Below are 27211 nucleotides of genomic sequence, written 5' to 3'. Positions count from 1 at the left end.
CCGTCATTCCAGTGCAGGTTCTCCAGTTATCTCATCTATACAAGACTACCCAGCCCTTCAAAGTAACCTCCTGTCCCTACTGCATGTCTACGTCTACAATCTATACAAGAGGAAGCGTTTGGAGAAGAGAAGAGTAATAATTCAACGAACCAAATCCAACGATCATCACGCTAGAAAAAGGAATCCCGATTCACAAACAAGGTAAAGATAACAGAGTCCTAAATCTAAATACTGGATATCGAGTAACGCAAATGATAAAGACTTGGAGAAGATTCGTTGTCAAAGAAAAAAATAGGCATAAGCATAGAGCAAAGTGCAAGACAAGGCTCTGGATGCCACAACTGTCATAGAGGGCTCAAGTGCTGAAACACGAGCTAAGATGCGACGCACTGCAATGCAATCTCGATATCGAGAGGAGGGGAGACGTGCTTGGCGAGTGTGTTGGGCGGGGGCAGGGCAGAGCAGAGCAGCTTCAAAGATATTGATCTTGAGAAAGAGCTGATGGAGTACTTCTGCATCTGCAAGCGCAGATCAAAGTCGAGGACAGACATGATCGCGGAAACAAATTAAACCCGCCCTTCACACGAGTCGAGTCGAATCAAGAAAGGGAAAAAATATGAATAAGATCTCATCAGACGAGCGAAAGATGACAGATAAGAACCCAAATAGAAGCAAAATGGAGTTAAAAATAAGCTCGCTGGCATCAAGGTCGAAAAATTGCACAGACATAAGGCACAGACAGGCACGGGCACAAAGGCGAGGCGGAGCAGATCAAGAAGAAGAACGACAACCAAAACACCACGCTGCGTCTCATCAGAGTCAGGAAAAGGGTCGTTCGTGGGGCGCAACAGGCATTCGAAAATCATGTGCGGTCGTTTCGTTTCGGTTCGTCTATGTAATGGGAGTGAAATAGCATAGTGTATCGTCGTGCACATTCTTTTTGGGGGGAATTCGGAGACATGGTCATGCATCACCTCGGGAAGAGGTGGTCAAGGTGAAGTCGAGAGGGGATGTTGTTGGCTCCGGTTAGCAAAGCGAGGTTCAGCTATGCCGTTGGAGGATTGCCGAAGAGAAATTATGAGGCGGAAGGTCATCCAGTGCACGTCGCCATGCAAGATAAAGTGCTCAATCATTTGGCTAGTGGCACACACGAGACAGACGACTGGAGACGGAGACAGAAAGAAATAAAGGAAAGTCGAAAGAAGGTGGCTCGCAACTAGACGAGGGAGTAGCTGAGAGCAGTAATGATGTTTTTCGGTTTTCAGTTTGAGGGTTTTGCGGTGTTTTTGATGGTTTTCTTGGTGTATCTTGTCGGTGCGTGACATATGACAATAAGCCACGGGTCCGAACGGGAAACTGAAAAGGAAATGAATCAATCGGTCTAGCCGATGAGAGAGAGTGAATGAGCATCAAAAGATGGCAGGTATGGATGGATTCGAATTTGTCTAGTCAGACATTCTGGTCATGTCCTGATCCTTGTCTTCAAATCCACAGCAACCACACTGTCATCCAAAGACGCTGAGTGAAATGAATAGAGGGGGGCAGTAATGAAAGTAAGTCCCAATGGGAGTCGGCTGGTCTACTCCTTGTAGAATGCAATGACGTTCGTTCAAGGAGAGACCTGACACTGCGTTAGAGATTGGAACTTCCACGAAAGATGTTGGAAGTTCGCAATATGATATCCGTTCATGAAACAAAACGGATCATTGACAAGTCAACGCAGTGTACAGTGTCCGACACCAAAAAAAGAAGGGTGAAAAAGCCCATCACAAGTTTCTCTTCGGTGGCGAGAGTAGATGAAAATCATGGTAGTGGGAAAGCAGTCGGTTTGTTTTTGAGGGGAGTGATAATGCCCAAGCAAGCCAGGTACAGAACACACACTGGAAAGTTGAAGGAAAAATCTCGGGCCATCTCAAAGCATATCGTTACATTCGTCAAGGCCGTTGCTGTCATGAAAAATAAAGGCTGCGATTAGAAGAGGGAAGCGATGGCCGACGTGCTTCTCTCGTGTATCGTTCAGGTCGTTATGCAAAGGGTTGAAAAGAAAAGGTCGCAAATAAATCGGCACCACAATGCAGTCGGAAAGGTCGGGAAGAGGCGACAGCAGGACAAAAAAAAGCGGACAGGCGCACAATTACTGGCGCAGGGAGGACATGTTCTGGATCTGCCGGCGAATGCGCTCGGCATCCGACAGGCCCTCCTCGAAGGGGTTCCGCAGCACCGGTACTGCGGTCTTCTGCTCCTGGAAGGGAGTCGGGTTGGTCGACGTCTCGGCGTACGGCGTGATAGTGCCATTGGGAAATGGTTCTGACAGCGAGGGTGCATGTCTGATGAACCGCCCAGGTCCATCTCGACGCTTGAAAGCGGACTCGACCTTGAAGGGAGAACCCAGTCGCTTGATGTTCTCACCGCCGAGGCTCAAGAAGTGGTTGATGGGAGGTTTGGTGGTGGGCGTGGTCTCCTCACCTTCGGCTTGGGAGGAGTTGAGAGAGGAAGGAGGTGAAAAGAGCTGGTCAACATCCCGAGGTGCAACGGCGCCAGAGGTAGTGGCACCGCGGTTACGAAGGCGAACCCGGCCCTTGCCAATGCTTTGGAACTTGTTCTCACGCAGGAAATGCTCCAAGCGAGTCTGAACATCTTCGTCCTCGGCATCCTTCTCGGCATGCACATCGCTCGTGAATACGTCATCCGTATCTCGCGGAGTAGTCTCCAGATGGGTGGCCCGACGCAAACGGCGGTTAGGAACATGAATAGTCTCGCGTCGGGCTGACTGGGGAACATCCGTGGCATGGCGGCGAGAACCCCCGGGTCCCCATGTGCTGTAAACGAAAGGTGACCCCAAGCGAGGGGGCACATTATGAGGATCAATTGCGGGGAATTGATAGAGCTGAGTGGGAGGTTGAGGTGCCGGAAGAGCAGGCGAGGCTTCGGGCACAATGGCGTTGTTGAACCAGCTTGATCCCGAGTCTCCCGGTACCGGCTCCTTGGCGAGCTGAGCCAGAACGTTCGAGTGCTCGGTCGAGACAAGGGAGACACCCAGATCGCGAGTGGCATAGGCATTCGTGTTGCCGGCAAAGTCACGGACATGCGACTCGGCAGGCACACCAAGCGTGTCGGCCATGGGCTCCGGGCTACGGGACTGCATGATGCGGTGGTAGTAAGGCGAAATGGAGAACTTGCGGCGGCACAAATGCTTGAGTCGACAACGGGTCTTTGCATCCGACCGGGGCCACGCGGGATGATGCACGGAGGATTCCCGCGCGCGAGGAGTGGAACTGCCACTGCGATCATTCGATTGAGTCGGGAGAGTGGGCGCAAAGGACAATCGTCTGCTGCTGTCCCAGGTGCGCTTCGCGCGACGCGCAACTCTGGCCGTGACGCCCAATGGCGGAATACTGCCGGGGGTCTGCTTGAACGGGGTGATGGTCGGGTCTTGCAGGTACATTTGATACGTGTTCCACAGGTGATTATCCATCTCGCGAGTCCAGAGTTTGTCCTTGACCAAGGGTCGTTGGACCTGCTGTCTTTCAGGAAGAGTGGGAGACTCGGTCCCAGGCTCCTTGGCGATTTCGAGCACAAAGGCGTGGTCGAAGGAATCGCTCTCCACACTCGTGCAGCTACCTCCTACGGAAGGGCGCGAGGCATAAGTCTCGACGGACTCGCAGGAGGAATCAGAGCAGGCGGTTCCCGGGCGCTTAATATTCCGCGCCAGACCTGGAGTCTCATCCCACGAAGGCCACATCTGCTCCGAGTCGCTGCCATCGAAAGGCATGCCGCGAACCTGGGCCGGGGGAGTCTTGAAGATCAAGCGCTGGCGAGGAGGCGCGAGGAAGCGATCGTCATTTGCAAGGTCGTCGGAGTAAGTCGCGCCCGAGGGCGAGCTTCCTTGCGGGTACTCGATAGAAGGCACGGGGACATCCTGTGATGAGAGCGAACCTTGGAATCGGAAAAGGTCCAAGTTGATGCGCTCGCAGACATCAGTGCCGGAGCGGACGCGCACGCGAGGCAAACGGCAACTGGAGAAGGAATGGCGCGGCGGAGGTGGGACTTCGATCTGGGCGGACTCGCGTTCGGGGGTCTTGGGCTCATCGGTACTGAGCGACGGGAAGGTGAAGTTCTTGGGCAGCGTCTGCGAAAGCTGACGCTGAGCCATGATTGAGAGTCGTGGCGGGGATCCGCTCACTGGTATGTGGGGAAGGAACAATTCGAAGCGGAGGAGAAAGGAGTTGGGGGAGGGAAGGAAGGGGGGTTGGTCAATTACGCGGCTGTGGAAGGTGAGATGGTGCAGCTCGCGCGATCGCGCTGAGGGTAGGGTCGTGAGTCGTGAAGAGAAAAGGAAAAAGAAAAGTCGAACGAGAGCGAATAGGTCAGGCGTAGTAATGAAATGATCAGTGATAGGCAGTGCAAACAGGACCTAGAGTTTCAGGTGATCTGAGGGTCTAGGTGGTTCCTGGGGAATGCGCCAACTGGGTGATATTCGGGGAGATCTTGGAATATCGGGTCACCAAATCACAACTGCGACTCCATCCCGGCGAAGAAGGGAAAGGAAAGAGTCGTCATTACCGAAGACCGGACAAGATACAAAAGAAAGTGCGAGAAAAGAAACTCGCAAGAGGAAAGAGGAAAGGTGGTTGGAGGGGGGGGAAGGGAAGGGGGTGAGAGAAGGGAAGAAGGAAAGAGTAGAGGTGAGAGGGTGAGAGGGAAGGTGCGGTTGGGCGCCAGCAGTGAGGCGGACGGAGAGTCTTGGGGAGGGAAAGCCCTGAGGGACGGGCGAAACGGGGCTAACAGCCAACTGGAGATACACGGTGTACCCGGTACTCCATCGTTAGGCGGTGCCAACACTGAATCTGGCGGTATCGAGTACCGGACTGGCCCATCTTTTTTACGGCCCACCTCGAGGACCTGCGCTACTCGCGACTAAAAATGTCGTTCCTAGACATGCTTCCTACCTGTAGCTAACTTGCTAGTGAGTTAGCCTCTTTTTCGCCTATTCTCTTTCCCCCTCTCTTGTTACAGTGATACTTTTGCTATCGAGTCTCTATTTTCTTAGCTCCTGCTCGAGGAATGGATCGGTTTGTTTAGATCTTCCTCGAGTCCTTCCTGAGTCGAGAAGCTGCAGCCCGGACCTTACTTGATGCACGCTGCAGCTTGATCAAGAGGATGATTGCATTACGGAGGATACGGTACGGAGTACATTGTACATAATTATACAGACTACAGGGTAGAGCAGTTATGCTCTACAAAAGACCATAGCATCTATTGTATACTCCTCCGTATATAGTATGAAACCAATTTACTCCGTACATTAATACTATTCCTTCTTCAACATCTCAAGATCCAAGAATAGCTACACCACTCCATAGTGCGTTCCACCATCAAAATTTAGAAAAATAGAGGGGGCTGGGAAGGAACCCTCAATACCGTTTCGATCAATCCCAGTCCACGATTGGAGCCCACACACATTCGCAAAGCCATAGTAGTAGGTAGACTCAAAGCTCCATATCTAACCCGTCTTCGTAGGCTGTACGGTCGATCATAGTCGTGAACCGAGATCACCAGACAAGACGAGCCTGCAGGATAGAGTACACTGTATACCATATAACTAATCCTATCCTACCTATCCCACCGTTCTTACAATCACCTCTTTCCAAACTTCCAAGATTTCTAGTGGACCCCCCCCCCTCTCTGCAAGGGCCCTCGAAGCTGAATCAAGCACAGTAAGTAGAACTGACTGATCCTCCCGCGAACGGTCACGCTGCCTGCGTCGGGTGATCAGCTCACCTACAGTAGTGAGAGTATATACCGTACTAGTGATGACCATTGCATTCGATCTTGACCGTTATGGGAAGACTTGAAGGTCTAAGAGAGGGGAAATTCCGGAACTGTCCTATGGGAAATAGAGTGGCGGGGAGCACGAGCGGATGCCCATAGCTTTGAACTTACAGTTACTCTACCAAGGACAGTAAGTATAGTCTTAGTATACTCCCTTGCAATTGATTTTGGCCACTACAAAGTAACAAGATAATTAGCAGCAAGAGCAGAACTACCACTTAATCATAGTACTACTATTATTACTATTCAAACCTCCAACTCTTCAAATCCATCAACAGTAAATCCATTGTGCGGTGAACAAAATCCTCCCCCAACCCCACAAGGGCGGGCCAGAACCATGTCCAAGCCCCCAAACCCACCAAGAAAAAAAAGAGTCCATGGATCGGGATTCGGGAAGGGAAGGGGGGAAATCCAATTTTTTGGGGCCTAGTGCTGTCTCGTTAAAGAGGTCCAATATAACTCTTTCCGGAGGGAGACGCGTAGCGCGTTGAGGGACGCGTCGCGTGTCGCGCTGTTTATTATGGGTATTATAGTTCGCGAATTGGTGATTTGATATGGGTATGGATAGTAATATTATTACATAGATACGGACTGTATTTTCATATGGCTCCACTCTGGAAATGACGGAGTCCCGCTTGTCATGTTGTCCATTTGGCCTGAGTCATACTGTAATACCTGGTTCATGCTAAACTTTGAGGTTTGATTTTTCGTTGAGGAATTGCGATAGTGTAATCATCTATTTACTCCGTAGACTGGAGGTTTAGTTCTACATCTGCATCGCGATGAGGACCCTATGCGTCCGGTCCGTGCTACTCTATCTCGATCATGTGGAACTGAACCAAAAGGAATGTGAAGCCACAGCGGGACCTTCCTAGTTCCCACTATCTTACAGTACTACAGTAGTGGCATATGCATAGAGAATGCTTCTATTTTGAGCTACGGTTATTCTCTTCTTCTACTAATGTAATACATACTCTGTCTACCTCTTTTATATAAAGACTAGAACATTATTATTCAACTACCAGGCTTGTATGCTTAATGTAGTTTATATCTATCATCTCACTGTAACCTCATACACACCTCTCTCCGTGGTAGCCAGATCCGATGCCGAAACTCTGTCTGACGGGCCGTGAAGCTACCACGACATGTTGGACGGATCAAAGCCCACCAGGAACCGTCTTTATTATCACCCCACGGGTACCCATCGGGTAACCTTATAAAGGTACGACTGTAATAAGAGGGGAGGTATAGTATATCTCAACGACGCTTTCCTAACAAGATATACGGAATATGCCCACGCTTGAAACGACCTGATACGAAGTATACTGGAAATCATATCAAGGGATAGCATCCAGCATCAGCTAACACGCAGATACCTAATCAATACTCATGCATAGATCACAATCAATAAATTTTACATCATTTAACCTCCAAATCACATCCATAAATACGCACACATATCCATGCTCACTCCCTCTCACTCCCCCAACATCGCAAGATCAACCCCCGCCACCCTCCCCCTAAACAACATCTCAACACTCGGATCCGCAATACTCTCCGTCCCAACCTCAAAATTCCTCGGTCTCCCCTTGACATCCTTAAACTTCCAATCATACTTTAACAACAAATGCACCAGCAAAATCTTCATCTCACTAGCCGCAAAGAACCGTCCCGGACATGCATGTCGTCCATGTCCGAAGCCAAAATTCTCGCTCGTCGTTGTGACGAGTTGATGTCGGTGCTCGTGACCGGGCTCCTGTCGCTTTTTGTAGAACCGGAAGCCGTCGTAGGTGGAGGCGTTTGGGTAGACGGTGTCGTCTTCGTTGATGTGTGCTGATACGGCGATGGTGGCTCCGCGGGGAATGACGGTGCCGTCTGAGAGGGGGATTGGGGTGAGGGCGATTCGGTTCATGGATACTGCGGGAAGGACGGGGTGGTTAGTTGGTTTGATGCGTGGAGAAAGCGTTTAGTGGGTATAAGAGGGAAGAGAGTAAAAAATGGAAGGGGGGAGACTCGACTTACCAAAACTCACAGGATTCACTCGCTGCGACTCCTTGATAACACTATCCATCAACTTCAACTTCAACAAACTAGTCTTCTTCAAAGACCCATCCTCCGCCAAAACAGCCTTAATCTCCTCCCGCAGCGGCTCAACGTATTCCGGATACGCCGCAAGATCATACACCACGTTCGTCAACAGATTAGACGTAGTATGAATCGCCGCCAGCGCTAGTCCAATCTGCTCACGCGGCCGATCAGACACAAACCCATACGCCGTCGAAAATTCATCCAGCCAATCCAGCGCATCGGCGCGACGCGGTTCACTTCCCGACTCAAGCTGACCCTGCTTGGCCAAGGTGCGATTCTCAATTTCACGGGCGACGATGGCCCGCGCAACGGCAAAATGTTGTCGTAGCTTTTGGCAGCTTGGCATGAACCAGTGGACTAAGGGACGGAGCACGGAGGGCCACATGCGCAGGGCGCGGGCTGCGAGGAAGGCGTCGATTGTGTAGTTGACTGAGACGTCGAGCCAAGCTGGGTCGCGGCAGACGGTCTCGCCCATGAAGACGAGGGTGGAGAGGCGGGCAATTATGCACGGGATTTTGTGGGAGAAGTTGTATGTAGTCCATTCTGGGAAGGGAAGTCAGTCAGCTTGGATATTAGATGGTATCGCTGGTAGGTAATGCCGGGCAGGGGAAGATGTACCGTCTGATGGGGGAAAGGCTTCTTTCATCGTGGCGGCCGTCTCGATGGAGAGTGGGATTATCAATGAGCCTGGCCTGTGTTAGGGATCTACCTCGGAAGATGCAGTGTTTGACATACCTAGTGCTTGGGTTAGCTTGATTCGCACCGTGTCCAGCATTATCCTCGTAGGACCGGCGGGGTGGAATGCCTCGAACCCGGCGATTCGATCTTCGAAGAAGTTCTGTGGTGGTCAGTTCCATCTCCATCTCTAGGTTTTCGATGATATGATGGTGAAACATACCTTTTTCGTGGCAAGCTCAAAGTCCAGGTGGGGATGGTTCTTGATCTCATCCACGTATTTGGGATGCAAGACAATGAGAGGCCTGGTCGTAGCCATGACTTGGAAAACGCCGGAACCCTATCCACCCTCGTGAATATTCGGTGCTCGTTCTCTGGTCCAAGAGAGCCCATTGACTGTCTTACCTTGGCGAAACCTTCTGCGATCAGAGCTCTTGCAGCCTCCGCGAATCGTGCCTTGGCCTTTTTATTCGACAGATCCCACCATTTCTTGCCGACTAACGGTATCCGGCTATACGGGATCTCATCGGAGAGATCCTGCCAGAAGCTGGAGACGAATAGTACGAGGACCGCCACGCATAAACCCTGGGCCAGGTAGGGTATGGCCAGAAGCTCGGCAAGAAGAGCCATAGCCAGTCAAATCCGAAGCTAGGAAAGGTTGAGCAAAGAGTGAGAAAGTCACAAGAGAAAGAATCAGAAAGGACAAGCAGGAAGTCAAGACTGTAATTCTCTCAAGCAAACTGCTCATTCTGCCCGCCTGCCAAATAATAGCAATTTATAGGAACAAGGACCATGCCAGCCTCATTTTCACGCTCGGGCCAGTCATAGCCAGTGTGTTGATTATTACTCCGAAAACAATTAGAGTATATTGTAAAGATGGTGATCTTATTCGCTACATCTTCGGGAGCAAACCAGCCGAAAGCCTTGGAGAGCACTCAGGGCAACGACTCTGTCGACGCCACTGCCGGAAGCTAGACCAACCGAGAGTCGCCCGTTTAAGAGCAACGCTAATGCCTTTAGGGCGAGGCTCGGAATAGGGAGACTCCGAAGATGATACCATTTATGGGAGACAGTATGTTTGGGGGAAATGAAATGTTCCGAGTCTTAGGGTGGTCTGGGACTAACCTTTAACCACTTGAGAGTACAGAAAAGGGAATGTGAGAACGAGAGTGTGCAGATCAATCACTGCCTGATTAGGCAAATCGAGAGGGCATGGCAGGGGGGGATCCACTGGGTGAATACGAGGAATACGCAGTGGGTTTGGATTTAGTGGTGGGATCAGGGATTAAGGTGGTGCTAGTTTGATCTCTTTGTATTTAGAATAGTCTGTGCGTAGAGTATTCTAAGTACTCTAGAGCGGATGGGATAGGAAGGTATCACGGCCGATGTTAGAGTGAGACGCGGTCTAGCCAAGGTGAGAGATTCATTCGTCAGACATGTTCTACAGTAGAATGTATATGACAGGTGCAAATAGAGTTATGTATACATCGTCATAGTCAAGCCCGGTCAAAGTTAAGATGCTGACGATGATCATCGGTTCTGAGCAGAGATATACTACAGCAACAATGGTATAACAACAGCCCTAGTAACATAAGAGCCCCCTTTGATTATTCTTATCAGCTAAACGACTACCAATTAACTCAATCTCTCATCACTATTAGGTAACAAGCTCACTTGAACTACATCAAGTGGGTGATCAAAGTCTAACTCGAGTACTCAAAAGTATACCCGACCAATCAGCTTCGAGTCCCCGCATTCCCACAACCAGCCACTCCCCGCAGTGAGTCCTTCTCTTTACCCTCACATGTTCCCCTTCCCTCTTCCTTTGACCATCCTCGTCTACTCTCTCTCTCTCTCTCTCTCTCTCTCTCTGTAATACCCTCACCCATCTACCTCCTCTCCCTCTCCTCTCTACTCCTCCTTCATCCTATAAATATACCCCGAGACTCTCACCATGGGAGATTATGGCCCCGTGGTCCCGCCTACCCACTCCTCCCCGGTGGGCCAACCCTCGCAATCCCCGCAGGGTTCCAACGAGATCTCCGTTCTTATAACGGGATTTGGTGTAAGTCACTGCCCACTGACGTACAACCGATCTGCATCGGATCTCTCCTGTTTCCGATACCGAGAGCGACACACATCCACCATGCATCTGCATCTATCCACCTTTCACCCCCTCGATCAAGGTCCCATGTAAGACAAGACTAACTCGAGACCCCCCAATCCAGCCCTTCAAAACCAATCTCGTCAACGCATCCTTCCTCATCGCCTCATCTCTTCCTCCCTCATTCACCTTCTCGCCCCTCAAAACCGATGATACCAATGGCGAGCGCCGTATCTCTCTTCATGTCCATCCATCTCCCATCCCCGTGGCATACGCAACCGTTCGGGAGACTCTGCCCGTGATCTTGGAAGAATACGCAGCTACACACGACGGGCGACGACCAGATCTAATTATTCATATCGGTATCGCCTCGCCCCGTCCATACTACTCGGTAGAATCCCTCGCCCATCGCGATGACTACAACATCACCGATATCGATGGACGAAACGGGTACGAGGACGGGGAGAAACGATGGCGCGAAATGGGTCTACCACCCGTCCTAGTCCCAGGTCTCGCATCCGAAGAAGATATCAAGAATGCGAGCCAGACACCGGGCTCTGTCACGCCCACCACCAGCCTCACCGTACCCTACCCGCCGGATGACCACTTCCTGCACGTATGGAAGTCCCACGCACCGGAGAGCCTGGACCTGCGTGTCTCGCAGGATCCGGGTCATTATCTGTGCGATTTCATTTTCTATACCAGTCTCTCACTGGCGAAGAGGCAGGGCCTGGACCGGAACGTGCTCTTCTTGCATGTTCCCGGTGGTTCGGCGGATGCGGATATCGAGCGTGGGCGTAACGTTGCGCTGGCACTGATTAAGACTATGGTTACTTGCTGGATTGATGAGAAACGCAAGGCCGCTGCATGATGACTTTATGAGTATATTTTGGATATTCATATACCACTGCTTGGAGTATGCGGGGGGGGCATGACCCTGGCGTAAGGCTGCCCTCGGAGCCTTTGATACGAGCACTTGCGTTGATGTAGGTATTCTTTTGGATCTCTTTTTTTGGATTTTTGCATCTGCTGCAGATTGAGCTCTGTGGCAGGGATTGATATCTTTTCGGGCTTTTATCTTAATTCGTTCGCATATGATGCGCGTATGGTGTTTTTAGCATAGTTGAATATATAAGTTTGAACATAAAACTTATCTCTCCTCCACTTACTCTGAATGATGCTTGACCGCACCCAAGCTCAGTCCAGTCCCTCCAATTCCATATTACTATCATGCTCCGTGCTGGGCCAATCACTCTCGAGCTCGTATGCTTACTCGATTACCTTTTGTTGGGATACTACCTCAGCTCGTGATAAGCACCCCAGGCACCAAGCTGGAAGGCGGCCACCGTCGGCACAAACGGGTGCTTATCAATCCGGACCTACAAAACCGGTTCTTTCATTACATACTCATTTTTGCAAATTTTAACTGGTCACATAATGGAAATTTATGAAATTTCCAGTAAGCCCCACAACTATAGATTGGAGAAGCCCTGAGGTAATAAGCCCATGACTCCAACCAAGTATATCCCCAAATTTCATTTCTCTCATCTCCATCCATTCACACACACAACCACAAATCATGCTGGATATACATCCAACCCCACCACTAGTAGCCCTAGTCCTAGGACTCCTCCTCATACTCCCCTTCCTCCTCATCCCACAATTGAAGGGATGGACCAAACAATCTTCACTTCTCCCGCGCCTCGCACAACTCTGGCGCTGGCGCCGCCAATCCAGTGAAATCGTCTCGCTGCGCATGTACCCCATCAAATCCTGCCGTGGTTTCGAGGTCCAATCCACCATTCTCAAGGAACACGGTCTCGATCTTGATCGGCGCTGGATGCTCGTCGATGCATCGACACGCGAGTTTCTGACTATTCGTCAGATTCCTGATATGACGCGCATCGGTACGGGGTTAAGTGCTGATGGGACTGAATTGGTAGTCACCATCCCGTCGAAGAGTACTTCTGCCGACAAACCTGCCGTTAATACCGTCCGCATCCCGTCCCATCCATCCCCGGAATGGCTGGACGCTAACACTGTCGTGGCCCCGGTTAAAATCTGGGATAATGATACAGACGGATATATCTACGGCGATGCTGTCAATGCCCCGTTCTCGGAGTTTATGGGTCGTCCTGTTGCACTGGTGTATAAGGGTCCGACACCGCGCGTGCTGAAGGGAAATGGAGACCCCAAAGTGCTAGGCCGTGTCCAGAGTACCGGTTTCCCGGACGTATTCCCCATTCTGATTGCCTCGGAAGCGTCATTGGCTGAATTGAATACTCGGCTTCGTCGTGTGGATGTTGATCCGATCACTGTCGAGCGTTTTAGACCGAATATCATCGTCCGTGGTGAAACGCCTTGGGTCGAGGATTCGTGGAAGACTGTGCGTATTCGCAGTTCGTCTAAGAAGGGTGGCTTGAATGATGGGATCTCCAAAAAAAAGGCTAACCATGCACCTATTGATCTGGATATTGTTGCCCGCTGTGCGCGCTGTCAGGTCCCGAATGTTAACCCGGATACTGCGGCAAAACATAAAAAACAGCCCTGGGATATGCTGGTTTCGTATCGTCGTGTCGATGAGGGTATCAAGTATAAGCCTTGCTTTGGGATGTTGGCCGCGCCGAGGAGTGAGGGGCCTGTGGAAGTGGGCATGAAGTTGGAGGTGCTGGAGGAGACGAATCAACATCGGTATATTACTGGATTCTAAGTTGTTGATGGGTTTGAAGAGCATGTCAACGAGATATGCGCCGCTATCGTGGCAGGCGACATGTATTTTCTTCTCTATGAGGAAGAACGAGTCTTGTCCAAAATGAACACTAAGGTCTTGCTTATCTTTTCTAAGAATTGCAGCACGATGTATATCCCTTCCCCAAGGCTACCACATAAATTGAACCAAAATGACATCCCCACACAGTCTCCCACCCATCACCGTCTATACCACATCCTCGTAACCCTAGTCCTCCTCATCTTCTTCTGCAACTGAAAAACACCAAACAAAAACGCCTCCGGTGTCGGCGGACAACCCGGTACATAAACATCCACCGGCACAATCCGATCAACCCCCCTAACAACACTATAACTATAATGATAGTACCCGCCCCCATTCGCACAACTGCCCATACTAATAACCCACTTGGGGTCCGGCATCTGGTCATAGCACTGGCGAAGTGCGGGCCCCATTTTGTTGGTTACCGTGCCGGCGACGATCATCACGTCTGCTTGGCGTGGGGAGGCGCGGAAGATTATGCCTAGACGGTCTTGGTCGTAGCGGGGCATGGAGACTTGCATCATTTCGATGGCGCAGCAGGCGAGGCCGAAACTTAGGGGCCAGAGGGAGCTCTGGCGGGACCAGTTTATCACTTGGTCGAGGGTTGTTCTATTGTAGAGTGTGTTAGTGTGTTGTTTGAAGAAATGGGGTTTCGGGGGTTCGGTTGAAGAGGGGATGCTGACAGGACATGCTCTGCTGTGTTATTTGGGGACTTTGGATCTGTCGATATGACGGACTTGGAATTTGGGAATCGTTTCTTTAAAGATTGTCGGGCCTCGATTGCTTTGGGTGTTGAATAAGGTTGTCTATTGCCCCGGTTCTCCAGGACGCCGCTCGACACGAAGTGCTGTGAATGTAATAATGCATTCGATCTATTTGTACGGAGGAACACTTGGGAGTAGAGCGTTAGTCGAACTATATGAGATCTTTGTTAGTGACTGGAAGGCGTGGAGAGAATAGAGTAGATACCTTGAATGGCTCTTGAATAGCACCTAAAAGACATTGCTTTGGGTCGTGTGTATCGGTTGTCACTCAAGAAGGATGTCAAGATCACTGTTCCAGGAAAATTGATTCGACAAAGCTACAGAACGCTCTTGGAATTATTGAACAAAGTCTATCATTAGGATGAAAAAATCATTTCCTAGAGTCGTTATATACTTCTCCCTACTAAGACGTGGGTTTTCCCGGATGATGTGGGTTTTCCCGACTAATTTCCAAGTGGGCTACAGGAGTCCCCAATGATGAAGTAGAAATGGAATTGAAGTGGATTATCTTTCCATAAAAGAGAGAATTGTCTTAATATACACGGATGATAATTGATGTGACCTTCAGGGTTTGATCTACGCTTCGCAAGGCGGGTCAGTTCGGTAAGCGGTCGCGATGCGGCGAAACCTTGGGACAGACCACTTTGGAGAACGTGAAACACTTTCTCAATCTTTCCTTATATCTTGTCCATCGAGGCATGACGATATTTTCAGAACAATGCCTGCTCCCGTCTCAGGACAGGGGCTACGATGTGACCGATGTTTTAAACCTTTTTCTAGTGCCAGTCATTTACGACGACACGAAGCAAACCGTAAGCAAAGATGCCTGCTTCTAAGCTCCCAAAACTGACGAGAGCAACTTAGACTCATCCGAAAGACCCGCTGTTTGTAAATATTGTGAGCGTCGATTCGTGCGAAGGTATCCCTTCTTATAAAGTGGTTCAAATTTGCTCCTTTCGCTGATGGTCTGCTCAAGTGATGTCTTGCTCCGTCACTCGAAAAGTTGCAAGAAGAAGGACCACATTCCAATTGGCCCGGTAAAACGTGGCCGGAGGCGCAAAGCCTGCGATTTATGCGCACGAGGGCGTGTAGCTTGCGATGGGGATCTTCCTTGCGAGACTTGCCTGTCCAAGGGTCTAGATTGCTTATACACTTGCGCAAAGCAGTTCCAAGCTAGTGGGCACGACAGCCATGATCACGAAAACTCCGAATCGCACCAGGCGGGCCATCCAGCCCATAAATCAGGAGTAGGAACTAATCAAAACTCCCAGCGGCGAATCTCCATCTCCTTCCTTCTTAATTGTCCGCACGACTTTCACAAACTGTTAGCAGGGCAGCAAGAGGATATTCTATTCGGATCTGCGAGCCCGTCGGGCCAGTTTACCGAAACATGGCCATTTCTCTTTCACGCCTTCATAAACCCGTCAGCTTTGGATATGACTTCTCAGAATTCAGGCCTATTATATGGTCTAGATGACTATCCGAGCTTATCAAGAATAAGTGAAGAGCTTTTTCATTATCTCGGTCATGCTCCAGCCCCGTCTGTTCAAGATGTCGAGTCTTACCGCACAAAAACCCGAGCATTCGTCTCAGAGGAGAATATAATGCGCTTCGTGGATACATTTTTCCAACATGCATACAGCAGCAATCCATTCATCCACAAAGCCTCCTTCAACGTCAATACTGCATCCCGGTCCCTCGTTCTAGCTATCTTACTCTTCGGCTTAACGTATGCCTCCCCCGAGAGTGCCTCTGCTTATAGCGAGTATTTCGGTATGGTTGAATATCTCATCTTCGAGGGACCAGAATTCCAGCAATTGTTACGCCAGAAGGACCATCCGGTCGTTTCCACGGCAATTATACAGCTTGTTCAAGCGGCAATACTCATAATCGAACTACAAGGCTCACAAGCTAAAGTGGAAATAAAGAGACGGATTCGAGTGCAGAGACTACCGGCTTTAATATTCGTGGTTCGATTGTTGAATCTTACCAAAATGGTGAACGATACAATTCTTGATAGCCACGTTGTCACGTTAGAGGAATATTTGCGCAAAGAGACCCTTGTGAGGTTAGTTGTGTCGTTTATCCCATCCCATGTAATCAAGACTTGCTGATGAATGGTGTAGGGTAATGGCATGGGTTTATCTTGTTGATGCCCACTGTGTCATATTTTATCACTCGCCTCCTCAGATCAGACTCTTTGAAGCGGACTTTAGTCTTCCTATGCACGATACTATTTTTGACGCGATCCACCCAGACGAAACGAGCAGTGTTACCTTGGATCAAAGATCTCAGGCTTCACCATTGACTCTCCGATCAGTAGTGCAAAGGTTGATGGAGGATAAGCCCATTGATCAAGAAGCAGAGCCTCCACAAGTCAATAGTCTCTTCGGATTATTCCTTATCCTAAGTGGTATGATAACATTTCCCCCTCGTCTAGAGATCTGTCCAACTAATTCTTCCATAGCACTTCACTGCGTCTTATTCGACCTCCAAGCAATTGCGAATATCACCAATACCCCAGACACCTTGAAACCTATAGAACGTGCATTGGATAGGTGGAAGCTTATATGGGACTCGAAATATACGGAGCATCAGCTATCATCTATAGGCCCGTCGGGATTTATGGTTCATGCGTTGGAGTTCTGGTGGCTGGGGAAGAGGTTAGTGAAAAATCCGCATATGTTTAGTATGAGAGGAGAAGTTGCGGCAGATTCGACGGGGGCTTTCCATGAGATGATTAAGAGCCTTAAGGGAGGGCAGATGGATCAAGATGTCTCGCAACTGCCTGTTGGTTAAATTTTAAGTGAAGTCTTACTTGACATGGAATAAGAACGTCCCTCACTATCTCACCAACCTAAAAATGATACTTGTGAGACAGAATATCTTGCATTTGATAGCACGAAGTTAGTCCCAGGAGTGACCAGCATCGTAACACCTGTATACGCAAGAAGGCCTTGGAAGCCTCCGGAACCAATAACAACAGACAATCGAGTACATTCTAATCTAATTGAACCTCTCTTTAGAAAAAGAATAGAAACATATATTTTTGATAGGGGAATAACAAATGCCAAAAAGACATAATCTATATACACCAACTCCACTCATACCCCTAGTTCTTCAACTGCTTGCTCACAGACACACACCAGTTATTCCAATCCGTAAAGAAAGACGGCTGGATATGGCACTTAGAGCTAATCAACTGCGCCTTGCGAGTCTCAGCATAAACATCCACAACCTCCGCGATCGCAGCCTTATCATGTCCAACCAGAACCTTAACCACAAGCAACGAAGCTTGGCTACAAGCCGTGGCATGCGCGGACGGTCCACTATGACTAGCTTCCTTGTGAATAGCGCGCAAGAGTTCCCAAATAGCTTCAGGGCCATCCTCGGCATCAATGCTGGGAAGCGCGTTACCCTTGCACAGCTTGGTGTACTCGCGGAGGACGCTGTTGGCCTTGTTGGCAATCTGCTTCACGGTCGAGCGGCGGGTGAGTCTGAGGAGGGGGGGAGGAGGAGGTCCAAGGCCAGGAGGCGGGAGTGGCATTTCTTGACGAAGATCTCCAGGAGGTCGAGGACGCGGTTTTTGAAGTTGACCATGTTCTCGCGGGCGTCTTTCTTGTCCTTGTGTTGGGAGGCGGCTTGGTGGCGTGCGCGGAAGACGTTGGCGAGTTTCTCGTCAACTTCTTCCATTTCGTCGTCGTTCATGTCGGCGTCCGAGTCCGAGTCTGAGGCGTCGTCTTGCTTAGCGCGGTGGGTGCCCAGCGCGGCGGCGAGTTTGGCTTCGAATTCGGCTATTTCAGCGGCGTCTTCTTCGTTGTCATCGTCCTCTTCTTCGTCTGAGTCTGACTCCGAGTCGGAGGCGCCTCCGCCGAGGACGACTTCGACGTCGCTGTCCTCGTCATCGACGTCGATCATCTCAACGTCGTCCTCTTCCTCATCGTCTTCCTCCTCCTCGTCATCATCATCCTGCTCTTCGAACATCTCCTGCTGACCAGCAAGACTCTCCTTGGCTTCGAGAATCTACAAGAAGGGTTAGATCATAACACAGAAATTGTCGACTTTAAGAGCACATACCGAGATCAATGACTCCAGGCCGTTCTCGGTGACCTGGTCAGCAAAAGCACCAAAGACCTGCTCGCTCATGCGGCGGAACAGCTGAGACTGCTTAGAGGCAAAGCTGAGAAGAATCTCGACCAGGGCATCAGAGGCATCGGAAGTATCCTTGGACTTTGAATCATCACCCAAGAACTTGGTATAGCAGAACTCCAACTCGTCGAGCATAGAGACAGCGTCGGCATCACCACTGTACACCTGCAAGACAGTCAAAGAGTAAAGAAGCTTGAAAGCAGCAATGCTAGAAGTCTCCCCCTTCTTCTCCTATGGGAAGGTATTAGCACAGATAGAAGAAAACGAGTTATAACAAAGACAGCCCAAAAACATACCTTGCTAGACAGCTTCTTCAATGACTTGAATGCAATCTTCACCGAATCCTGCAGCTTATCATCCATGTTGATGATAAACTTGCCGTGCTCCTGCGACTTTGCACCGTCGCGAATCTGGCGCACGACAGCATACGGGATCGTGGCAGCGTACTTCTGAGATGCAAGCAGGCTGTTCAGGGAAGAATTGATACGGTTGCGCAACAGCTCCTGGGTCGCTTGCGACAATGCAGGCTCCGGTGCACTGTCCATAAAGTACGCAAAGCGCACGAAGATGAAAAGAATCTGCTCGAGAACAGTCTGGTAGTTCTCTTCGGAGTCATCATTTCCAGTGGTGGCCTTTGCACGCACAATCGACAACAAAAGACCGGCAACGAACTGGCGGTTCGAGGCAGCGGCTTTCTCGTCGGTAGTGCCCGGGTTCAGAATGAGTTTCTCGAACACGGGGATAATCTCCTCCAGAGCATCGCTGTTGGCATCGGCAACAATCTTCTCAATGGTCTTGGTCTTGGTGGCTTGATCGAAGTTGACGATTCCGCTGGTTCCCATCAGACCATGGACTGCGGCGGATGCGAAACCGGGCTCCTTGGACACGCGAGTCTGGACGGCCTTGGTGGCCTTGACGGCCATGCGGTGCAAGTAACGGTCCTCCACGGCGAGCTGATTCGTCAGGCATCGGACAAGGTTCTTTGTGAAGATCTGGTTCGCCTGCTGGGGCGAGCCCTCGTTCAGGACTTTGTTGAAGAGGAGGAAACCCCAGTACTTGCGCTCGTCCGAGGAAGAAGAGGCAAACAAGCCATCTGACCAACATCAAATTAGAACTGGGATATTCGAAAATGTTTTCACGTTGGACTTACTGTCGACAACCTCGGTCCAGAAATCAACGAAACTGAGACGTGCAGACTTGGACTTGGACTTGCTACCATCCTTGGTCACATCGCTAGTACGAGAGATAACTGCATCCCAGGCGAAATGAAGCTTCGAGTTCCACACTCCAGAGGACTTGTTTCCCTTGTTCTCGCCTTCGGTCTGCTCAGCAGATGACTCCTTCATAATCTTGGACAAACTACCGCGCTCCTTCGGATCCAACGGATCATCGTGCTTCCAGACCTTGCTAGGGAACTCGGCCTTGGGGAACATGTCCTTGGCAGCCAACCAGACAGCCACACCCTCCGGAGAGCGGGCCAAGTCATGGGAGCAAAGACGCTCCACGGCAGCCTCAACGAACTTAGCATCCATCTTGCGCGCGGAGAGATCATAGACACAGCGGTAAATAATCCAACCGCATTCCTCACGCAGCCATGGCTTCTTCTGGGCGAGTTCGAAAATGAGATCGAGGACCTTGGTCCATTCGGTGAACGGGGTGGAGGGCTGGAAGAGGATGGAGGACTTGATGATTGCTTCAGCACCGAAGAGGCGGCCAAAGTGGTGATCGCGTTGTTCCTATAACCCCGAAGAGGTCTCATGTTAGCACAATCGTCTTGTCATTGAAGGCCTTGAGGCAACATACCTGCCCGGTCTCACTGCCAGTAGAGTTGGACTGCGACTCCCAAATCTTCAGCGCATCCGCAATCCCAAACTCAGCGAATTCCCTCGGGGCCGAGAAGATCTGAGTCAAGACCTCGGTCAGCGCAATGGAGAATCCAATGCGAGCAGCCTTGCGGCTACTGCAGAGACCGCGGAACAGTCGCTGGAGCGTCTTCTTGATCTGCTCATCGGTCGGGTTCTTATCGGGAGTGAACTGCGAGACGAGGCCCTGCGCAGCACGCAGACGGATTTCGTCTTTCTCGCTAGCGAGATCCTCGTAGATCTCGACGAGCTTCACGTCGACATTGTACGGTTCGCGACGGCGCTTTTTCGTGGCGAACTTGTCGAACCCCATTTTTGTTGGAGGTCTGGAGGAACGGAAGCCAATTAGCTTGCTGCTATGGCTCTTAAAATTGCAGCTTTGAGATTGGAGCTGCTGAGTCGTTGCTCCTTACTGGGGAAGCAGTGTAGCATTGCTCGCGGAGGCGCAGAAAATTTGGGTGAGTATTGCCTGTTTTGGGTTAGCGTGGACCGATAAGCTGATAAGAGCTGTCCTTGATCAATTTAGTCTCGCATGGCATCACCAGTGCAAGAGGATAACTGCGAAGTTGATTATTGAGAAAGATCTTATTTAAGGCTGATCAATTAGGTCTCGTTTTAAAGGAATGGATGTTGCACCAGTAGTGGAATGTCCTGCTAATTTTGAATGGTTTGGACGTGGTAGAAATTCAACCGCAGATTGTAGCGCTCATCAAGATCTATGTACCGATTTCAAGCAGATAGATATTTTCAAACTTAAGGGCGAACAAGCTGCAAAAACATGGACAAATAAGCCTCTTCTATTCTATCTATAGTTGAGAACATTGCCTAGATGACCTATTCCTTTGTGTTAAACTCGATCTTAAATTCTAGCCATTGACATCCTCCATATTTGGATTTCCTCGATATATATCATCACACGTCGAAAGACTACAGTCTACATACTAAATGCCAACCTTGAACCAGCCTCAAGGCCTTTAGCAATCCCAAACTACCCGGAACGATAGTAATTCCATACATCTCGCATCCCAACCTAATCAGTCCACCCTCCAACTAAAAAGTTTTCCCCCCAATTAACCACAACCGGGAACTCTCATACCCCCATACTAACCCATCACCCGAACAACCCGACCACAAAAAAACGAAGCAGACAAAACGCCCGAGTATCCGAGTATTTCACTCATGTCATTACCTGTTCATTCAAATCTTTCAAATCCCATTCTTTCCAAACAATTCCTGCCAAAAACCCGCCGCCCATTGCCTCGTAATCTGATCAGTTCATTGTGAGAGGTGTTCAGGGGTAAAAAAATGTCGTCAGATTGCTGCAGCACAACCCGGCCAAGCAGGAATATCCAAGCATGAGTATGAGCGCATGAGCTCGATCATCCAAGCAACGGAGCATCCAGACCGCGGGGCTGTTCAAGACCAAGACGGCACAAATGAAATTCCGACTAAATAGTCCATGTCCCGCGAAAGCTAGTTAGTTAGTAGTACAGTATGTATGTAGGTACTGTATGTGCTGTGGTGTGCTGTACTCCGTAGGTAGTCCGTTATTGTGGGTTTCGCTGCGCGAGCCGCGTTCCGCGGAGGGTCTGGATGGAAAGATTGGCCTCGTTGTCTGGGTAGCCGGGAGCTATTTGTACAGCGTGGTGGATTAAATATTGTTAGACGGTGAACTCGATGGACTCTATGGATCCATCGATGCGCTGGCAGGGGAAAAAGAAAAAGAAAAGATACAGAAAAGCAAAAGGTCGACCGCAAATGGTTGGCCTGAAATTTAGGAATTGGAGATATCGAAATCTGATGTGTTGAAATGGGCCCGTTTGGGAAGGTGGTGTGGTGTGTATGTATACCCAAGGCAGAGATGCGTCTAATATTGGAAGTGGAAGATAACACCTCAACCTCAACTGTCACACACCACGTTTCATGTTCATGGTGATTAAAGTACGGACTACATACTGTAGAATGTAGATAGTAGATCATCCACGCATCGTAGCTGTCAACTCTACTGGTATCATGCAAGGAGACTCACACGGCATGGCAGAACGGAATATTATCAGACAGAGTTTACATATACTCCGTACCTGAAAGTCCGAATCCGAAGTATACACTACACAACAATATACTTCATACGGAGTGTAATGCACGACTGGCAACCACGGTAACCAAAATCCACTGATTGAGATTCATATAGGTCACCTCATTCCATCCACAAATTAACCTTCTCCTGCATCAATGTGGCACACGATAGCGACTGACACGGCGTGGAGTGAACTGCGTGGGGTCAACCATGCAGACGCCCATCCTGCGCGGTGCGGTTGACAGTTAACCGCGGGCTAGCGATCAGCGTGGGAAAAGCGGGAAACTATTTAAAGGGGTTCTGGTAAAATGAGGCAACGAGGTGCGAAGATGGAGGATGGTTTTTTTTTTTTGCTTTTTGCTTTTTTGACCGGGCGTTGTATCACAGTGCCAGGTCAACTGTACGACTGGAAGAGGGAAAAAGCAATTGAGTCTGTACAGAAATGAAATTTGGTTGCTGTGGGGGTTTGAGTGGGATTATTGAAGTAAAGTATTCGAATTTTGGATTATGACTACTGTACTCAGTACTCCGTAGTAATTCTAAATTATCGAGTGAGGCGGGCTGAATGAGAGCCCCATTCTTTTTTCGGAATCTGCGAGCGACTAATTAACTAGTTAGTGAATTACCCGCGCTACTCGACCGCAAGCTCACAATTAGTCCGTCGATGCGACGAACCATCTGTGATCTATCAGCGACGGCGCGAAATGGTAATCCGGAGCCGATGGAGCACCGGCCATCCCGTGCCACGATCGGGGCAGTGCGTAAACGCTTGAATTAGGATGAACGGGGAGAAGACGGAATTCTCCGTTGTCCTTCGGACCTTCATATAGCAAGTACTTATATCAGCCTCGTATAAGGCTTTGCTAAAGTTTGCTCAGGCTGACAAGGCTGGAAAGAGTAATTGCATGGTAGCCAGGGGGAGGGGTATTAGGGGGCGGAAGGACCACTTCCAAGTCTAGGCGGCTGACGGGCACGCAGCCGAGGAGCGTGGGCGGCGTGGGTGATGGGGACTGATGGCAGCCGGGGCATTTTCAATAGCGCCGCAGATCGGCGGCGCCGAACTGGAGAATTTTTAGTGACAAATTGGGGGGGGGGGGGGGGGGGGGGGGGCGTCTTGAGAAAAGATGGGGGCTGCGCTTTTATCCAGGGTGGAGTGGAGGAGATATACCCCGTAGGGAATAGTTCGAGGCTCACAGGGATACTAGGACCGAGATTGAGGGGGAGAGAGATGAGATAATCTCATAATGAAGACTATAGATGGTAATTGTGGTAAGGGTAATTCAAGTATTGGGACTGTCAGATGAGAAGTGCAGGGCTGCATGGTGACTTATCGTCAGCCAAAACAACAAACATCACCACTTTCCAGAAAATCCAGAAACAAGATCCACGATCGTTGATTGTGTTTGGGTTTGGGTCTTTGATGTTATCATCTGATGTCACTCGACCGGATTCCAGGCTTCTGGTTGGATGCCGGTCACGGGATTGCGCATCCGGTTCGCGTTGGAAAGTTTGCTTTGTTTACGCGATTGGGAACTTGGATCGATTCTGACATCACGATAGGGCCATGACCCACGGAGAAGAGGGGGGAAAAGAAGCGGTCCAGATGTCTGGGCTGCAGATGGACAAGGGCATGGCACGGGGAGGAGAGATGTGATGAACCCCGCAGCTGGGAAGGTCGACGAGACTCGATTGCGACTGGCCGAGGGCGCACATGGCGCTCTGACGCAGCTGACGGGTCACATCATCGCGATTGATTGACCCCACCAGAGGTCTGGGTCTTTACTCTTTGCGGGCAGTGGCGCAGCCTAAACGAAAGAGAAGGTGCGATTGCTGCGAGAAAGCCAAAGGAAGATCGGGATCCCCGACCAGACACCCTGGTCGAGACGAAGAAAGAGTGCTGGATTATCGGTCTTTCAATGCAGCCGCTTTGTCAGTTTGATAATCTGATTGGTGTTGACAATTCGAGGGTTGCAGGGCGGTTATTTGACCGTCTGAGCGCTGCAAAGGCCCTAATGCACTAAATCAAAACAATGTTCCTTAACGAGCGACGCGTTTCGTAAACAATGACTGTTGTCATTAAAACAAGAGTCTTCGAGACGTCATGAAGGCATTATGACTTGCAATGACCAGTCAAGCTCGGAGCTTGAGAACAAGATAGAGAATATACTCCGCAGAGTGACGTAGTTCCACGGGCCAATATGGGGTCGGTCCATTATTGATTGATTGATTGAGGGATAGTGCGAGGAGTTCACCGCATCGCATCCCGACCATCCTGAACCCTCTTCGAAACTGCAGACAGACTCGACAGGGGCACGAGCGCTGCAAGACAATGCACTCTGGGGACGCACGACTTCAAGCTGATGCAAGCGGACGGGCCTCGACCGAGCTGGCTCACGGCGGGGGAGACGGTGAAGTCGGCGTTTCGCAAAGAGCAGGACAAGAGATGAGCCAGTGCGAGCCCAGAATAGCACAAAGACCGCGCTACGTGGGGTGCAGGATTTAGCAATTCGGAGGACGATCGAAAGTCCCACTGCCACTGGTTGGCCTTGTCGAGGACTCCATCGACTAGCCGTTTCAGCTTCTTTCACCAGAGCCGCTTTGATATCATGGTGGCGAATTATTGATGGAGGAGCGGGGTTGCTTTGATGATGCCATGTTGTTTGGTGCTGGAGGTCGTGGTGATGCCATATTAGGAGATATCATCACAAAGACGGGCGTCCCGTTGAACAGTAAGATTGTGAGGTTGGCCGAGGTGATCAACGGTCGGCTTTGTTTAGCGGAGCTGGGTCAGTTCTATTTTGTCCAATTGAAATTAGCATTGAGGTGTTGAGCGAGTCGATGCTGCCTTTCTGATCTATACATAGTAGGCAAGAGTCTCGCTGCACGGTTAGTCCTAACAATGACGCTGGGCCCAGTGCCCCGAATACTCCGATCGGATCCAAGATTTCAACATCGTAATCATCACAATCAAGATGCTGTCAATGCTTTCATCATTGCCCAATGCGAACTGAATACCGCAGCAACCCCAGAATCCCTCAGGAAACGCGATGGTTGCCCCGTGTGAGATGGTCGGCTGAACCCCGGAGTCAGCAGGGCAGAACGAGGGTTTCAATGAACTACGGTACCTCGCGGCCGGCAGGGCTTAATACTGCGAGCTAAAATGTTGATTGTTACCGCTTAGCACCGTGCTACCAAGGGGGTGGATGAAAGGGATGCGCGACATTGAATTCCCCTCGCGGGGGCCCTTGATCAACGAGAATGTGGACGATCTTTCAAGTAAGGGCATGTCACGGGTATGATCTGATCTACCCCAGAGATTCGGTGGGTTGATTACTCCGTATAGTATGAAGTATGGAGTATGGAGGATACTGTTCAAAATCAAGGCAGGATCTTGTTAGATTTAATAGTTGGCTTGACAAGAATGAACTAATCTTTTTGCCATTCTGTAGCCGATGCTACCCTTTCGTCAAGATTGTGCGTGGCTTCGATTCCTCCGCATATCGTGGGGATTAATTATCCTACAGTACGTGCATACAGATCGAATACAGTGAGTACAGTACATGCTGGAGTAGTAGAATCGTAAGACCCGACCCTGGGCAAGGCTCATGCAGGGACGACCCCCCTACAATGATGCTTATATGTGTCCGGCCAATCAAGGTATTTGGTTCACTTGGAGAATCTCAGTAGCTTATCTCCCCTTCCGAGTAAGTGGTTGAACTTGTTTAACCTTTGATGCACTCGACTTCATTAATTGATCGGATTGCGTGCGCCTGGCTTCCTCAGGGGGTAACTGATCGTCCTCCGAACTTACTTACAGTGGTTAACTACACTGGATTAGTTACAGTAGTCCATGACTCTTACTTTCACCAGTTCGCCCGATCGAGGCTTCCGCCCGTCAACTAATCAGCGAGAAGCGATTTGGCCAGTTCGTCGGGGTTACTCGGGCGATACTTACCAACCGTGCGACCGGGTCAGATGGTCCGTTTCATAGTTATCCGAAGACTTACAGTACTTACTGTACTGTACACCCGTTCTCCAAAACTGGAATGATTAGAACACCCAATGACGTTTAGCTATCCCAATTGAGCAAGTATGAATCCCCCCCTCATGGCATTTTGACTCTATTCCCCAGGACAAGATTTATGCTTCCTTGCATATAGAGGGGACGATCCTCGGAAATCACTTGCAGCGAGCTCGTTTAGGTTTTCTGAGCTCTATTTTCCGACCGAGTGGAACACAGTACATAGTGGATCCTTTGGTGTTTCTTAGCCTCGATCTGACTCCGTTTTTTTTTTCTTTTCAGCTGAGCTGGTTCCTGAGCAACGGCACGGGAACGGCGTGAGACGAAGAAGAAAAAAAAAAACCACACCAGTCTTTGGTTCTGGTGGATACGGAAGACCCATAGAAGACGCACCGAAAGGCGGTTTTATTGGGAGGTGGATGGATAATTCCGTTGGCCGTGGAGTTGAAGGAAATTATGATTAGGTACGATGTATGGTATAAATGGTATAGAAGACGTTTAGTGAGGAAATGAAAAAAGGGCCATGCACAAAATTGTCAGAACCTACAGTACAACGGTTTTTTCTCTGAAAATCTGGAACCGAGGAAGTTAGGGCTGCTGACTTTCTTTGGTTGTTCCCCATATCTTGAAGAAGCTAGTTTCATGGCATAGGCCAGGGGGAAGAGGAGAAGCAACGAAGGGCAGGATTTGGAGAAGCTAAGCTATTGAATGCTGTCTCGAAAAGTCCGAGACTGCCAAGGAATCATAGTCTTGTCTAGCTCTGCTGGCGTGCTGATTGCTTACCTATTTTTGCAGGGAACGGTTAGAAGGTTTAATGCCAATTGCCCTAAACTCCCAGTAAAAACCCAGCAGTCTCCTAGTGAACGGGG

The 27211-nt window shown here is 49.9% G+C and overlaps 6 protein-coding genes across 6 annotated transcripts; 3 read left to right on the top strand and 3 right to left on the bottom strand.

Annotated features, from left to right (window-relative positions):
• Positions 1 to 2134: 2134 nt before the first annotated feature.
• On the bottom strand, positions 2135 to 4153 carry N7496_005965 (uncharacterized protein; the record flags this gene model as incomplete). Its single annotated transcript, XM_056698894.1, has 1 exon — positions 2135 to 4153. The coding sequence occupies one exon, from the start codon at positions 4151 to 4153 to the stop codon at positions 2135 to 2137; it is 2019 nt and encodes a 672-aa protein (XP_056554307.1).
• Positions 4154 to 7309: 3156 nt separating this feature from the next.
• On the bottom strand, positions 7310 to 9225 carry N7496_005964 (cytochrome P450; the record flags this gene model as incomplete). Its single annotated transcript, XM_056698893.1, has 6 exons — positions 7310 to 7749; positions 7855 to 8463; positions 8539 to 8607; positions 8656 to 8758; positions 8819 to 8935; positions 9001 to 9225. The coding sequence occupies 6 exons, from the start codon at positions 9223 to 9225 to the stop codon at positions 7310 to 7312; spliced, it is 1563 nt and encodes a 520-aa protein (XP_056554306.1).
• Positions 9226 to 10549: 1324 nt separating this feature from the next.
• N7496_005963 (putative pyroglutamyl peptidase type I) lies at positions 10550 to 11570 on the top strand (the record flags this gene model as incomplete). Its single annotated transcript, XM_056698892.1, has 2 exons — positions 10550 to 10660; positions 10824 to 11570. 2 exons carry the CDS (start codon positions 10550 to 10552, stop codon positions 11568 to 11570), a joined length of 858 nt encoding a protein of 285 aa, XP_056554305.1.
• Positions 11571 to 12278: 708 nt separating this feature from the next.
• On the top strand, positions 12279 to 13409 carry N7496_005962 (MOSC domain-containing protein; the record flags this gene model as incomplete). Its single annotated transcript, XM_056698891.1, has 1 exon — positions 12279 to 13409. One exon carries the CDS (start codon positions 12279 to 12281, stop codon positions 13407 to 13409), a length of 1131 nt encoding a protein of 376 aa, XP_056554304.1.
• Positions 13410 to 15837: 2428 nt separating this feature from the next.
• Positions 15838 to 17032, top strand: N7496_005961 (uncharacterized protein; the record flags this gene model as incomplete). Its single annotated transcript, XM_056698890.1, has 3 exons — positions 15838 to 16301; positions 16360 to 16646; positions 16701 to 17032. The coding sequence occupies 3 exons, from the start codon at positions 15838 to 15840 to the stop codon at positions 17030 to 17032; spliced, it is 1083 nt and encodes a 360-aa protein (XP_056554303.1).
• Positions 17033 to 17345: 313 nt separating this feature from the next.
• Positions 17346 to 20557, bottom strand: N7496_005960 (DNA-directed DNA polymerase POL5; the record flags this gene model as incomplete). The annotated part of the gene is made up of 6 exons (XM_056698889.1): positions 17346 to 17682; positions 17712 to 18256; positions 18311 to 18613; positions 18679 to 19475; positions 19533 to 20118; positions 20186 to 20557. The coding sequence occupies 6 exons, from the start codon at positions 20555 to 20557 to the stop codon at positions 17346 to 17348; spliced, it is 2940 nt and encodes a 979-aa protein (XP_056554302.1).
• Positions 20558 to 27211: the final 6654 nt, after the last annotated feature.

This window comes from Penicillium cataractarum, assembly GCF_028827025.1.
Source record: "Penicillium cataractarum strain IBT 29864 chromosome Unknown utg000005l, whole genome shotgun sequence".
Taxonomy (NCBI): Eukaryota; Fungi; Ascomycota; class Eurotiomycetes; order Eurotiales; family Aspergillaceae; genus Penicillium; species Penicillium cataractarum.
The sequence above is the reverse complement of the archived record's forward strand: the minus strand, read 5'-3'. Positions and strand labels throughout refer to the sequence as shown.